At 33.8% G+C, this 13,690-nt stretch overlaps 1 protein-coding gene across 1 annotated transcript; it reads left to right on the top strand.

Annotated features, from left to right (window-relative positions):
• Positions 1-1,181: 1,181 nt before the first annotated feature.
• LOC145583108 (ubiquitin-like-specific protease ESD4) lies at positions 1,182-12,606 on the top strand. Its single transcript, XM_081640260.1, has 9 exons — positions 1,182-2,383; positions 2,517-2,596; positions 2,678-2,771; positions 2,865-2,963; positions 5,421-5,513; positions 5,591-5,710; positions 7,154-7,257; positions 10,131-10,203; positions 12,181-12,606. Exons 1-9 carry the CDS (start codon positions 1,547-1,549, stop codon positions 12,241-12,243), a joined length of 1,563 nt encoding a protein of 520 aa, XP_081496386.1. The 5' UTR covers positions 1,182-1,546; the 3' UTR covers positions 12,244-12,606.
• The last annotated feature ends 1,084 nt before the right edge of the window (positions 12,607-13,690 follow it).

Raw genomic sequence — 13,690 nt, forward strand, 5'->3', positions numbered from 1 at the left:
CAACCAAAACAAACAAACAGTACACATTCACACTTCAATTCACAACTTAACCCCAAATATTTGCAAATTCAATGCAATTACACACCAAAAATAGACAATTCGACCAGCACACATGAAATTTACCAAAAAAGAGCAGAATCTTTGGGTTTTAGGGGACATACCTCCAAGCATACACCTTGGATTACAGGACCACCACTCTTCGTTGTGAAAAGTCCTCACTGATTTCACCAAGTACAAATTTAGGTGAAGCAATTGAGTGCAGTAAATGGAGGAGAAAGGCCTACGCAACTGAGTAAATAAGGGGGAGCGTAGTAAATGTTGATGGAGAGTGAGGTCGGCAAGCTTAGACATTAATGGTGATGGAGACACAAGTAGTTGAGGCTTTAGGAGGGAAATTAATTTTGGGAGGGAAATGAACCATCTAAAGGCCTGTCAACCTGGTGCAATATGGGAATATGGGGGGTAAAGGTTGGTTTAATCTGAAATAATCAAAAGGTTGGTGTATTTTTGACGAACCGGGCAAAAGTTGAATTATTAGAAGTAATTTTTCCTATATATATTTTTATTTCTTTTTGGCAAAATTGGCCTCAACAACACGAACTTTTAACAAGGTGCATGTAGCAACATGAATTTTGACTAGTAGTCGTAACAACACCAACTTCTTCATTGGGTGCACAAAATATCATAAATGAAACTTAGGATCAGAAATTATATCGAATACGTGGAATCTTTAATATTTTATTAACTTTTTGCAAATTTTGCTATCATATTTAGTTCTCGAGGTTCAAATTGTCCCAAAACCCCAACCGAGACATTTTTATAGCACGGAAATCGATGTTTTTTGTAAATTTTTTTCATAAATTTGATCTCATAATTGACTAATTTGACCTTCAAAATCTCGTTTGATAATTTTTTTTTCCGCATACAAATCGAGGCACGCAATACCAGACGATTTTTGATGATAATAAAATGTTAGATACCATGTCTCGGTAAAATTTTTGGTATTGAGCTTTATTTATGATATTTTGTGCACCTAATGAAGAAGTTTGTGTTGATATAACTAATAGTCAAAGTTCATGCTGCTACTTACACCTTATTAAAAGTTCGTGCTGTTGAGGCCAATTTCGCCATTCTTTTTTGCATATTGCCACTTTGCCGCTTTAGTAAACTCCTTCGGTTACTCAAGGACATAAATTGGGAATTTCTCTAAACCCCCAAAATTCATTAATCTTCAATTTCTTTTTTAACACCCAAAATTACGCACATCCCTTCTGCACCCATTCTCCATCTTCGCTAATCGCTAATTTGCCGAATTTCGATTTCAAATTTACCTGCCATTTCTCTCCTTCAATTTCTAGGGTTTTTACGACATCAATTTCGCCGCTTTCTGGTTTGAATTCTTTAGTTGTTTGTTCGATTGAAATTCTGTTTTCTCTTTCTTAGGGTTTATATTTCTCAAATTTCGTTGATTATCTGTCGAAGTTGATGGTATATATTGCTATTATTATCTGCAATTGTTGTGGGTAGATGGGTTAGGGTTTAGCCAATGGGTGCTCTAACAAATAATCGTAAGCGGGTGGATGAATGTTTTAGTTTATGTAATCTATCTCCTTCTATTGTTTCATCGAATCATAATCATTATTATCTTAATCACATTGAATTGCATACATCGAAGAAACGTAGAATTAGTATTCAAAGCCATAAGAAGGTGATTACTTCACCACCACCCAGTGCTGTTTCGTGGTTAAGTCGGTATCCCGAACCGGAGAAGCTGAAAAGGGAGGTTCATGCTCCTGTTAGGTCGAACAGATTTGGAGTATTGTCGAGTGGATTAAAGCGTAGGGGTAGTGGGCTCGGGGAGAAGGAATCGATGGGGAATGCTTTGATGACTATTTTTGAGCAGAAGAAACAAAATGCCGTTAAGGTTTTGCGCTATTTTAAGTTAGGTAAGGATAAGAAGGTTATTGATGTGGGAGCTGAGCCTGAGAAGGAAAATGTGATTTTGAAGGGCTGGGAGGAGGTGGAGATTGTAGAAGATGGCCATGAAGTAAGATCAGTTGTTTCTGATGACGGTAGAGTGGTGAAAGGTGATGAATTGAAGCCACAGACCCGGGAATTAGATGGGAAAGCATTGAGAGATGGTGCTATTCAAGGTCTCTCGGTGGTGCCAGATTTGATCAAAGCTGAACGTTCTGGTAAAGTTGTAGCACTTGGCCGTGAGGCATATAAACAATTGCTGATTAATGTAGACCAAAATTATTCTCCTAGGCAAATTACTAGAGATTCTGAAATCAAAATACAAGAGGCCAAGTGGCAGTCTTTACGGGTATCGCGGAAACAAAGGGATGAGGCGAAACCAAAGGATCTGAGTAAACCAGCTGAGGTGGATTTTCCTTGCTATTGCTTTGGCCTTTGAGGCTGTGACTAGTCTAATTATCATTCTGTACATGATTAACATTTTTGTATGTTTGTTTCTGGGTTTTAGGTTACTGATGTTATTTACTATGCAATTGCAGGGCAAGCTGCGTGAGCCTTTTGTGCCTCTGACAGAAGAGGAACAGAGAGATGTTGCACGTGCCTTTTCAAATACTAATCGGTATTTAAGCATCAAACATGGATCATTTGGTTTACTAGTGTTGCTTTGCTTGTATAACATTTTTGTTTGCTTTTGCTGCAGGAGAAAGATTTTGATCACCCATGACAATTCCAACATCCAGATCACTGGTGAGCATTTGCAGTGCTTGAGACCCGGTGCATGGTTGAATGATGAAGTGAGTTGCTTTTCCCAATTTTTCATCTTTGTACTAGAGTGATATTAGCATGTTTGTCTCTGACATATCCCCCCCCTTTTCTGTGGGTTGCAGGTCATCAATGTATATCTTGAACTGCTGAAAGAGAGGGAAAGAAGAGAGCCGAATAAATTTTTGACATGTCATTTCTTCAATACATTTTTCTATAAGAAGGTTTGTGATTGATTTCCCTGGCCAATTATGCTGATCTTATGCTTTCTATTGGACTATATTATGTTTGGACGTAAGCTTATTTCCTTTCAGTTGAAATGATTTGAACCTATCAAAAACATATCAGACTTTGTTTTAGTTTTGAATTGAACTTGGGTTGCCCTTGTTTGAATTTAATTAGTACATATCGAACTAAGAATTATTTTTTAAAGCATATAAGAACAAAGCCTTGATTATCAGAATTACACGTGCAATTAAGGGTTATACATATGCTTGTATAAATTATGGGATAATAGTCAATGGCTTAATTTGTATAACAATGTATTGAGGAGCAGATAAGAGGATTGGACAAGCCTTGCAAAGACCAGCCTAACAAAAAATTTTGGAGGGCCATCTGCTGAATTTGGGAAAGCTCATGATTGACTAGTGTCTAGGTTGGGTTTGTGTCTAAACACATATTAATATTAAGCTCATATTGTAAAATTGTAATATGTAAATATTTATACTTACTCCGTTTTTATTTAGTTTCATCACTTTTGTAATTGCGGACTTCTAGGCAATTTTTAGAGTATAGAGAGATAGAGAGGAAAAATAAAGAGGGCCCATGTGATAGGAGAGAGATAGAGAGAATTTATTAACTAAAAGGGAAAGTGATGCATATAGATTGAAACTTCTATTTTTAGAATGCATCTAATAAAAAACCGAGGAAGTAATTATTTTTAATAAAACATAATTGATAATTATGTCCTTATATCAAGACTATGTAACCTGATTTGACCCAGACGTGTTCTATGGACCTACTAGGACTAACAATTATATAGTGGTGGTTATGTGATGTTGGAATTCAGATCTCATGGGTCATTCATATTTGATATTGACTAGTTTAGGTCTCGTGACATGCACGGTAATTTAAAAAAAAAATATCAACTTTTGAATACAATTGATTATTTTACAAAAAATAAAGAAAAAAAATCTTAAAAAATTAATAAATATTCACACTACTTTAATTTGAATTCTAATCAATAAATAATCAACTATTTTTATAAGGGGAAAAGTATATGTACTTCTTTGAAATAAATTAACATATGTCGCAAATCAATATTATTATTAAAACCCAAAGGCAATGAGTGTCATTTCGCCACGTGTCACTTTTTTTTTTTTTTTTATTTAGCCACATCATCAAATTGTCACATAAGTAATTACATTGCATGTACATGTTAAATATGCGTACTATAAATTGTATGATAAATTAATTGTATGTATTTATTTTGGGCTCAATTAGAACGATAAATAATTACAATAATTACAATGTTTTTAAATTGTTTTGACCATTTAATTTGTAACCGATATGTATTTAATGTGATTTATTTATTCAAAGTTTTCCTATCAAAGGTAAATATTTTTCAGATGCGAAAAAGTATTATACCAACAAAAAAAATATTTATGTGATATCCACAATTTTCCATACCATAAAAAAAAAAAGGAGAAACAAACTCGGGGCATCCGGGTCACTAACTAGTTTCACTTTGATTTACCATAGATAAAATTCATTGTTACTCTATTAATGTCACTTTATTACTTAATTAACATTCGTATATGAATTGTAACTTTTTATTAAGGATTCTAAAAGTTTTTAAGCATTATTTGCAATTCCCTACTTAATTGTAAAACAAATACTATTGCATCTCTCTATCTATCCCTAACTAATTTTACCATTTTTATTTTATTATTTAAACTTAAAGTAATGGTTTCAAAATATTATTTGAACTCGAGGTAATTTTTCATTTTATATTTAAACATAATTCGGGGCGTCGCCTGGGCTCCAAACTAGTTATGTTACTAAATGTTTGGGTTTGTGTGGAAAGGTATATCAAATTTTTTTTTTATTCAAAGTAATTATCTTTGTTATAACATATATAAGAAAGTGTATAAGATTTTATACTATAATCGATTTTTTTCACAAAAAAATAAAAATAAAAAAAATACTAAGGACACACCAGGAGATGACACATGTCATTGCTGGTGTGTCTTTTAGTATATAGTTGTTGATTGTGCGTACTTTTTCATTTAAATGAAAGATATTGAAATGATTCTTTGCACATAACCAGTATGTATGATGTGGTTAAGATATGAATTTTGCAAATGGATGTGATTGCTGCACATCTGAGCTTGTGGTTCTGTGGTGGAAGTATAGTTTATTGTGTTTCATGTAAAAGTTCACAACTGATGTAGTATAAAATTTAATTCGGTCTTGTCAGTTATGTCTGCCTGTTTTTGGTGACATCTGCCTTGTAAAGTCTCTGATGATATCGGTGCTTTTGAATAATGGACTCTTTGTTATCCAGTATTGGTTATTCTATTCTGATGATTTACCCTTTATCTTCTGGTAAATGACTATAATATTGATTATTATTATTATTATTATTATTATTATTATTATTTTTATTATTATGAGTGCAGCTGATAGGTGGAAGAAATGGCTATGACTATAAAGCGGTCAGAAGATGGACCTCACAGAGGAAGCTTGGATATGGACTCTTGGAGTGTGACAAAGTAGATTTTTGTCTTCTCAATGGTCATTTGATTTCATCATTTATGTGCTTACTAACCTGAATGTTCCAACGTGGCAGATATTTGTTCCTATCCACAAGGAAGTGCATTGGTGTTTGGCAGTCATAAATAAGAAGGATAAAACATTTCAGTATCTAGACTCATTGGGTGGAAGAGATCTTCATGTTTTGAGAGTATTGGTACGTATCGCAATTAGCCTTTGTTGGGTCCAGAATTGTTAATGTGTTATAAGTCCACGCCAAGAGATCTATCTTGTATGAATTTATTAGATTTTCTTATCAAAATATGTTTATTAGAAATAGAAATAAAAGAATACATCAATTTCAAGACATCAATATCGAAAAAGCCTCTTTAGAGTAAATCCTGAACTTAAATATTTTCAGCTTCCTATGCCCTTTTTTTTTGCTCCTAGTGTTATCCTAGGACAGGGGCCTCTACTTATGTTTTACTGGTCGCACTGAATTCCTTTTTATTAGAGTTTTATCATGTTATAATCTTTAGCATGGTAATCTGCCTCTTTGAAACCAAAAGTTACACTATCGAGCCAATCATTATCCAGGTTACTTGCTGGATATGGCAGGTAGCTTCCTCTTTTAACTCACTTAACATCAGCAGAATCTTCAGGATTTGAATGGCTTACTGCCCCTGACATTGCATTCAAATAATATATTAATATGAGTTTAGCATTTGTACCCTAACAGAATTGTGATTTATTGAGGAATAAATATAATTATTGTAGATGTGAATGTAATGAAAAATAATTGTCAGTACGCTTTCATTACTAACTGTCTTGGAATTTTTCTTAAACCTTCAAGTGTGATAATATAAAAAAAATAGATCAGATGATAGTACTTTGCATTGTTAGTGAGAGGTTGTGGGTGTGTGCGTCATGTTGTATACCTTTTTTATTTAATACGTAAGCGGGTCATTGGAGCTGTAAGTCTCAGGCTCTTAGCACTAGAGAGGGAGTAATATTCTACCGCAACCCATTTCCTTTACCCAGGCTTGGGATTGAGAGTGTTGTATGTGTTATAAAATTCGTTTTGCTGAGTTTTACTCTCTATTCATGTAGTTGTCCCCATCGTTGGGATTAAGTCCTGATATTGTTGCTGTAAAGATTACCTACCTTTGCAATCTTCACAAACAAAGTAGTAACATTTTTAACCTTGAAATGTTTGAGCATTCTCTAAATCTTCTAGTTGCATTTGGGTTCTATATTGTTTCAGCTTTTCTTACATCCAGCCATTATTTCCATAATATGATATTTACCAAATGTAAATCAAGTTTAAAAGTTGGAGTCCAACTCATGTAAATCATTTCAATGGTTTTAGAACACTTTTTATACTTGGTTTTACTCTTCACATTTGGTTAGGTAAATCTTCAATTTTGTTTTTATCTTAGATATTGAGGTGAGCTTGGAAAAGCATCATATTTGACCTAGCCTCCAACTCTATTCTCTTCTCACATTTTTAATGCATGTAGCAATTAGCTCTGCTGGATACCTTTTCCTTGGGTTTGTTTCCCTTGTTTTTGTGTGTGTAGACCAATCACATTGATCAACTAGAATATTTACATCTGAATTTTGCGTTGATTGAAAGATGTCTTCTTGCCCTTATTTCTAGGCTAGATATTTTGCGGATGAAGTCAAGGACAAAACCGGGCAAGAGTTTGATGTTAGTTCATGGAAGCAAGAGTTTGTGGAAGACCTTCCAGAACAAGAGAATGGGTATTTTTTTTTTAACTTTTTATTTTGCCGGATTCTTCTCTCAGTGGGACAAGTTTTATTTATTTGAATGCCTTTGGATGATATTTATTTTATTTTATTTATTTTTATTTATGTACTGTATTATTTTTGTGGAAATTCATGTGAATCATTTTAATTTGCACCAAGCTCTCCATTCTTCTCACCTTCAATTACTTCTCTTCTTTGGAATTGATGTTTGATCTTCTTTTAAAGTGAATCATGATGCTGATTATAAAATTGAGAAGTACGAAGTTTAAGAAATATTTTGGTATGGCTAGTGAAGAGAAAATTATACCGGTGTCTTAAGGATGTTAGCTATGTTGATCGGACACGGCTAATATCGCGAAGTGTCCGCGTTGACAAGACACTTCACGGACTCGGACACATGACACGTGTCCGATCCTTCGCTGTGCACTCTGACACTTCCATTAAGAGAGGAGAGGGAAAAAAAGGAACATGAAAGAAAAATATATTTTGTTCGAAAACCACCATTAATATAGAGAAGAGGGAGATAAGAAGATTGCCATTTATTAGGAGAATTTACCGAGGAAAGAATCAAAATAAAAAAAAATATAGGGGTAGACATAATGAAAAATTTAAAACTTTTGTAATATATAATTTATTTATATAAATTTAAGTGACGTATTGACATGTCCCCATACCTGTGTCCAAATATCGGACAGAGTCCCCGTGTCCTAAAATTTTGGAACTTGCCGGATCGACATTTGGACATGTGTCCGTGTCTGACTTTTCTTGAGTCCATGTAACATAGGATGTTAGCATCTAATTATGTTAGATTTTAGAATTATTAAGTTCATCAATTTTCCGAAATTCGTTTACATGTAAGTGGTTTTATAAATGGGGTTAAGTGATTCGAATTGTAGATGGCTGTTGATCAAAATCAGGATTGCTTAGCTTTTGAGATGAACTTTAGTGAATCAGTAATGCTTTTTTTTTGGTAGATGCCCATGGCAGGCACCTTTCATGTAGATGTTACAGCCCAATAAAATTTAGGCTAGCCCATAGAAACTCATTTCTTGAAAGGCTGGAGTCCCAAATTGTAATGAACTACCCATTGATGGAAGAGTTTGAAGGAAGATAAGTGTCAAAATTACTGATTGGATGTAAATGTAATTGATAAGCATACATCTGATGATGCAATATGCCTAAGTACAATGTGGCTGGTGGAGAAGAGTTGCACTTAGAGACTTTAGCCATTTATGAAGAGATCTAATTGCTACTTAGTTGAATTTTTCCTATTTTAGCCCCATTATGATCTTGTCTGGATTAGGCTAAACTTGTTGAACTTTGGCCATCCTTTTTTATTTTTTATTTTTTTTATTTATGTTTTTATTATTTTTTTTTTTTAAGATTTCTACTATTTGAGAGAGAGTCAGAGAACATATGTCCATTTTATTGGGCCTCCCTGTAGCAACTATTTCAGCATTTCACCTATACTCCAAGTTTGTGCTAGGGACTTTCTCAATATGATTATAGGTGGTACAATCAAAAGTTTGACATTGCCAATACAATTAAGCCGAAAACACCCCTTTTATTTAAAGCGTTTTTAACACTCCTAGAAGGAAAGCTCTTGACCTGTTTTGTATTTATCCGAGAAGCACCCCCTTCTCATTTGATCTTTCTTCATATGAAGATACAACAAAAGTCTTATACTAGAATATTCACAGGGTATTTACAATTATTTAAATTGACGATCAGGAAGGGACACTTAGTTGGTACCTTGTTATGAGGCAATTATGACATGGCTGGATCAAAATTATTGGTGATGACGTGGCTAAAAGTTTCAAGAATATTTACTAATATAGCAAGATCATGAAGAATTTCTTTTCTTTTATAAAACATATCGTAACAGACACTGTATTCACATGGGCTAAATAAATTGAAGAAAGGTAACTTTCTTAACATTATGATAATAGTTTATATCAAATTATTAGACTTAGTGTTCTGCAGTCCATGAGAACAAGTCCTTGTTCCCATATACACCGTGTACCAGAATCTTTTGTTTTCCAAACATTAGTTAGTAACGTTATATGATTTACAATTTAACATTATGAGATTTGATGATGAACATTATCACCTGAACTTCAAAAAAGGTTTACGTAGCAAGTTAAAACAAGCTAACAACCAGCTGTTTAATGATCTTGGTTTAAGTCTATGTAGCTGGTAGCTCTAATGTTGTAATTATTAATTGATAATTAATTTCATAGTCAAGAGGCCAAGTAGTCTTCCATCTATATGATACAAGAACAAAGAATGCCAATCATGCTGAGATAAAGTTAATATCTCATATTAAAGGTATATATCTGAATTGAGGACAAGAGGATGTTGGGGATCTCTAAAGGGAGAGACAATGACACATATACAACCGTTAGTTAACCTTTGCGTACTTCACCTGTTGTTGGGGTTTGAAGACGAAGATAGTTCATATATGAGTTGTCTTGCTTCTGCTCATGGATAAACTATAACATTAATCGAATGTGAAGGTGAAAACTGGATAAACTATAACATTAATCCAATGTGAAGGTGATAACACTAGTATCAAGAGAAATGCTATTTCATGTGGCTTACATTAATTCTCTTTATTTTTTAAGAGTATTGTGACTTGTACTCTTATTGGCAACTATGTAAGAATGAATTATAGCTCTATGCCCACTACACCTGCTACTGATATACAGAGTAGTTTATTTTTCCAAATTTTGTAGATGGGGTTTTTTTTTTGCCCCTCCCATTCTGTTTCCATTATGGAGTAAGGTTGCTTTTGTTTTAACTTTTTGTTTGTTTGTAGTTTTAATTGTTAAAAATCTTGTTTTAATTCAAGTTCTGCTTTGGAACAGGTTTGATTGTGGTGTGTTTATGGTCAAGTATGCTGATTTTTATAGCAGAGGCTTGGGGCTACATTTTTCCCAGGTATGTAACTCGGGTTAACTGCAATTACTCTATATTGGAATTCCTTCTGCTCCTTTTCTGTATATAAATTGACTGATCATTCTTATTGAACCTAGAAGTATTCTGTTATAATTGTGATCTAGCAAATCATATTGAGCATATGTGCACGAGTTCTTTTATCAAGAAGAAAGGCCTGTCTAGATGTATACCACCTCAATTGTAATTGCCAACTGGTGTAGTCTATGGTACTGGCATAGAATGTTTCCTTTTCCTTAAAAGAATTGTGGCTAATGACTCTAATCCCATTGTTGGCCATATTGAAAAGGAGTGTTTTCATTGTGAGGTAGAAAACTAGTATGAATCCCAGAAATTATGCTCAACAGAGTATAATATGGGTGCACCTACCTCTATGTGCATCCGGGTGTATATAAAAGGTGGTGGATATTTTTCATCAGGCTTGTGGGGCTTAGTTCAGCCACAAATATCTTTTTTCTCCCATATAGTTGTTTGCTACACACCCTTTTGCTAAAATATATAGGAGGGATCCACTATAAACATATATTGTGAAAACAAAAAATTGCATCGTCTGGTTATTGTTCTTGTTTCACGTCAACTAACCTTTTTCATTTGCTCCTGTAATATATCACCTTTAGCTCAATAACCCATCTCCCTCTACGCTTCAACAATGGCGTCAACTTTGTTTGGCTCTCTCACTTCTCATCTCTCCCTTCAGTTCTTAATCTTCTCTTCCAAATCACATAGCTCTTAGCCAAATTAGCTTCCCCCATTCCTTGATTAATAACCCAAATTTCATTCCCCCTCCAGGCAATCCTCAAGTCCCCCATCTTTGGCCACCTACTTTTCTTTTGAGTTCTGATGCTTTTGTTGCCGATTTCATTGATGAATCTCCCATTAAAAAAGTTTGTATTCTATTAAACTGTTAAGCATCAATTCAGAATTCTTTTATCAATGTCATCCATCTAGCATCTTTGGTTGAGCTCTTGCTTTATAAATTTGAGTAAATGTGATTTTTTACCCAAATTTTAGGCAGTGTTTGAAAGGCGCTGAGGTGCAAGGCGATAGGGGGTAAGCGCCTTTTTTTTGCCTGGGCGAGGCGATTTTAGTGAGGCGCACCTGAAGAAAAATTCTGCCAATTTTTTTCAACAGTTTACATAGTGCGCCCTCACTTCAAAGAGGCACGCCTTAGGCGCACCTAGGCGCTGCATAACCCCTATCGCTTCAGCGCGCCTTGAGCTTTTTTTATACATTGATTTTAGGTGATAATTGTGTTCTCCAGTGAGAGGTTAATGAGACACAACGCTGTGCAGCCCAATATTATAATGAGAATTGATAACTAGGGATTTGACAAGGTAGAGTTGCATAATACGAGGTAGGTTTTAAAACGGCAAGAATGACACTAGCATATTGTGAGTTCTCACTCACTCACTGCTCTTTCCTCAATGAGCTTTGAAGAAAACATTTTACCTCGGGGTTTTCCAGATTTTATCAACATATGATAGAATAATACGTTTGAAGATGATTGCTAGATTGTTGTTACATGCTATTGCATTTGGTTGCTTAACATCCTAAACTCAGTCGCTCGCTCACTTGTATATATACATTTACTGAGTTGTGCTAGATGATGAGATTGATGACTACCCTCATTGTGAATCACTGTAGGCCACATGCTCTTTCCTTGATGAGCTTCATAAAAAACATTTTACCCCGTGCTTTTCCAGATTTCATTGACATATGATAGAATAATTTGTTTGAATATGATTGCTAGATTGTCGTTACATGCTATTGCATTTGATTCCTTAACATCCTAACTGGTGGTGGATCATGTTCAATTGTTACTTGTCTTGACAGTGAAATATAATGCCCTTGCCTAAATCTGACCTGCCCATGTTTTTGGACAACATTGGCTAACCTTGTATATTTTATATGGTATAAATATGTAAACTCCTGCTTTTTGATTAAATAATTTTCTTATTGTAGGAAAACATGCCTTATTTTCGACAAAGAACAGCAAAGGAGATTTTGAGGCTAAGAGCAGACTAATATGCATGATCCTGTGAGATAATTCCTGTAATGTATTGGCAGATGTACTTACCCGCATGAGGTGGTGGGCAAATGGGATTTTAAAGAGGTTCCTCTTTGATTGAGATGATCTCAGCCTTGGGGAAAGCATGGGGTCTTTAATGTGCTGGATCGTCAGAAATTTAGAATCTTGCATTGTGAGTTGATTGATAAGCTTGTATATAATATGTAGTTGCGATTCTTGCTTACCTACAACTCTGTCTACCCCATTTCTTTTGGCCTGGTCCATGTGGTTCAGGTTAATTGTATTGGGCTCACCATGTTTACTGAAAATAGATAATCAGTTTTTTGATCTCATCTCAGTTGCAATTGTATCAGAGATAACCAGCTGCCTCGTCGTTTTTGAAATTTTTTTAAAAAAATTTATTGGTCTTTTTATTATCTCGAGGGTTAGGGCACCAGAAGAGTCGGTTTTAAGCTTGTTGAACGGCAGTTTGATTTTTGGTCCTCCATTTTAAGGTTAAGGCTTTGTTAATTATCAATTAGTGATGAGCCTAGGATAGCTTTCAGGAGTAGGTACCTTAACTTATCCTGATTCTTGTTGGATTAGTCATTATTATATAAAATGTTGCTTAGATTTTCAGAGCTTTTGAAGTGTTTAAAGGCTTGCCATCTTGAACTAGGTGGAAAAGTGTTTTTATTGCCAGGTTGTAATGCCATGTTTACATAGCATCTACTTTGTTCCTTAGTCGTGATTTTGCTATAATTGTAAGATATTAGATTAGACCAGTGCGATGCACGGATTAAAAAAATTATTAGAATGAAATAAATCGTTCTATTATTTATTTTCCCATACATACTTATAAATTAGATCATAGAAACATATCTTTCATCATAAATCACTAAGTAATAAAATATAAAAATGAAAGTCAATCTGATCTAATCAAACCATATGCATACTTGTAAATTAGTTCATTTTTGTATATCAAAAATCCATATTAGTACGTGACTTCATAGCTAAGTTGCTTGCACAATTCGTTAGTAAAAACACACGCTCAAATAAAAGTAAAACCTTAAAAAAAAATATCGTAATTACCTAAAATGTTTTAGCTCAATATCAATTTATTTATTCCAACCAAAAAAAAAATTTATTTATCGATAAACACAGTCAAAAGATCGAAACGAAAATGATTACAAATAACCAAATTCTAATATATATATATATATATATATATATATATATATATATATATATATATATATATATATATATATATATATATATATATATTGTGTCAGTTAAGATTCTTTGTGTCAATTAACTCCTAGAATTACTACCTTTGATTTTTTTTTTCACTCTTCATATGCTAACTTTGACCATTGGTTTATTTTTTTTATTTTTTTTTTTTTTTTTTAGTAATGTATAAGAACAAATTTTACCATGAAATATGTTATTAAATTCTCCATT

This window comes from Chenopodium album, chromosome 15 (assembly GCF_948465745.1).
Source record: "Chenopodium album chromosome 15, dcCheAlbu1.1, whole genome shotgun sequence".
NCBI lineage: Eukaryota > Viridiplantae > Streptophyta > Magnoliopsida > Caryophyllales > Amaranthaceae > Chenopodium > Chenopodium album.

What these genes read in the sequence shown, in the direction of transcription:
- LOC145583108 (XM_081640260.1), top strand. Translation starts at nt 1,547, where the DNA reads ATGGGTGCTCTAACAAATAATCGTAAGCGGGTGGATGAATGTTTTAGT. An exon ending in ATCTGAGTAAACCAGCTGAG is followed by an intron (nt 2,384 to 2,516) that starts GTGGATTTTCCT and finishes ATGCAATTGCAG; the next exon opens with GGCAAGCTGCGTGAGCCTTT. An exon ending in GTGCATGGTTGAATGATGAA is followed by an intron (nt 2,772 to 2,864) that starts GTGAGTTGCTTT and finishes TGTGGGTTGCAG; the next exon opens with GTCATCAATGTATATCTTGA.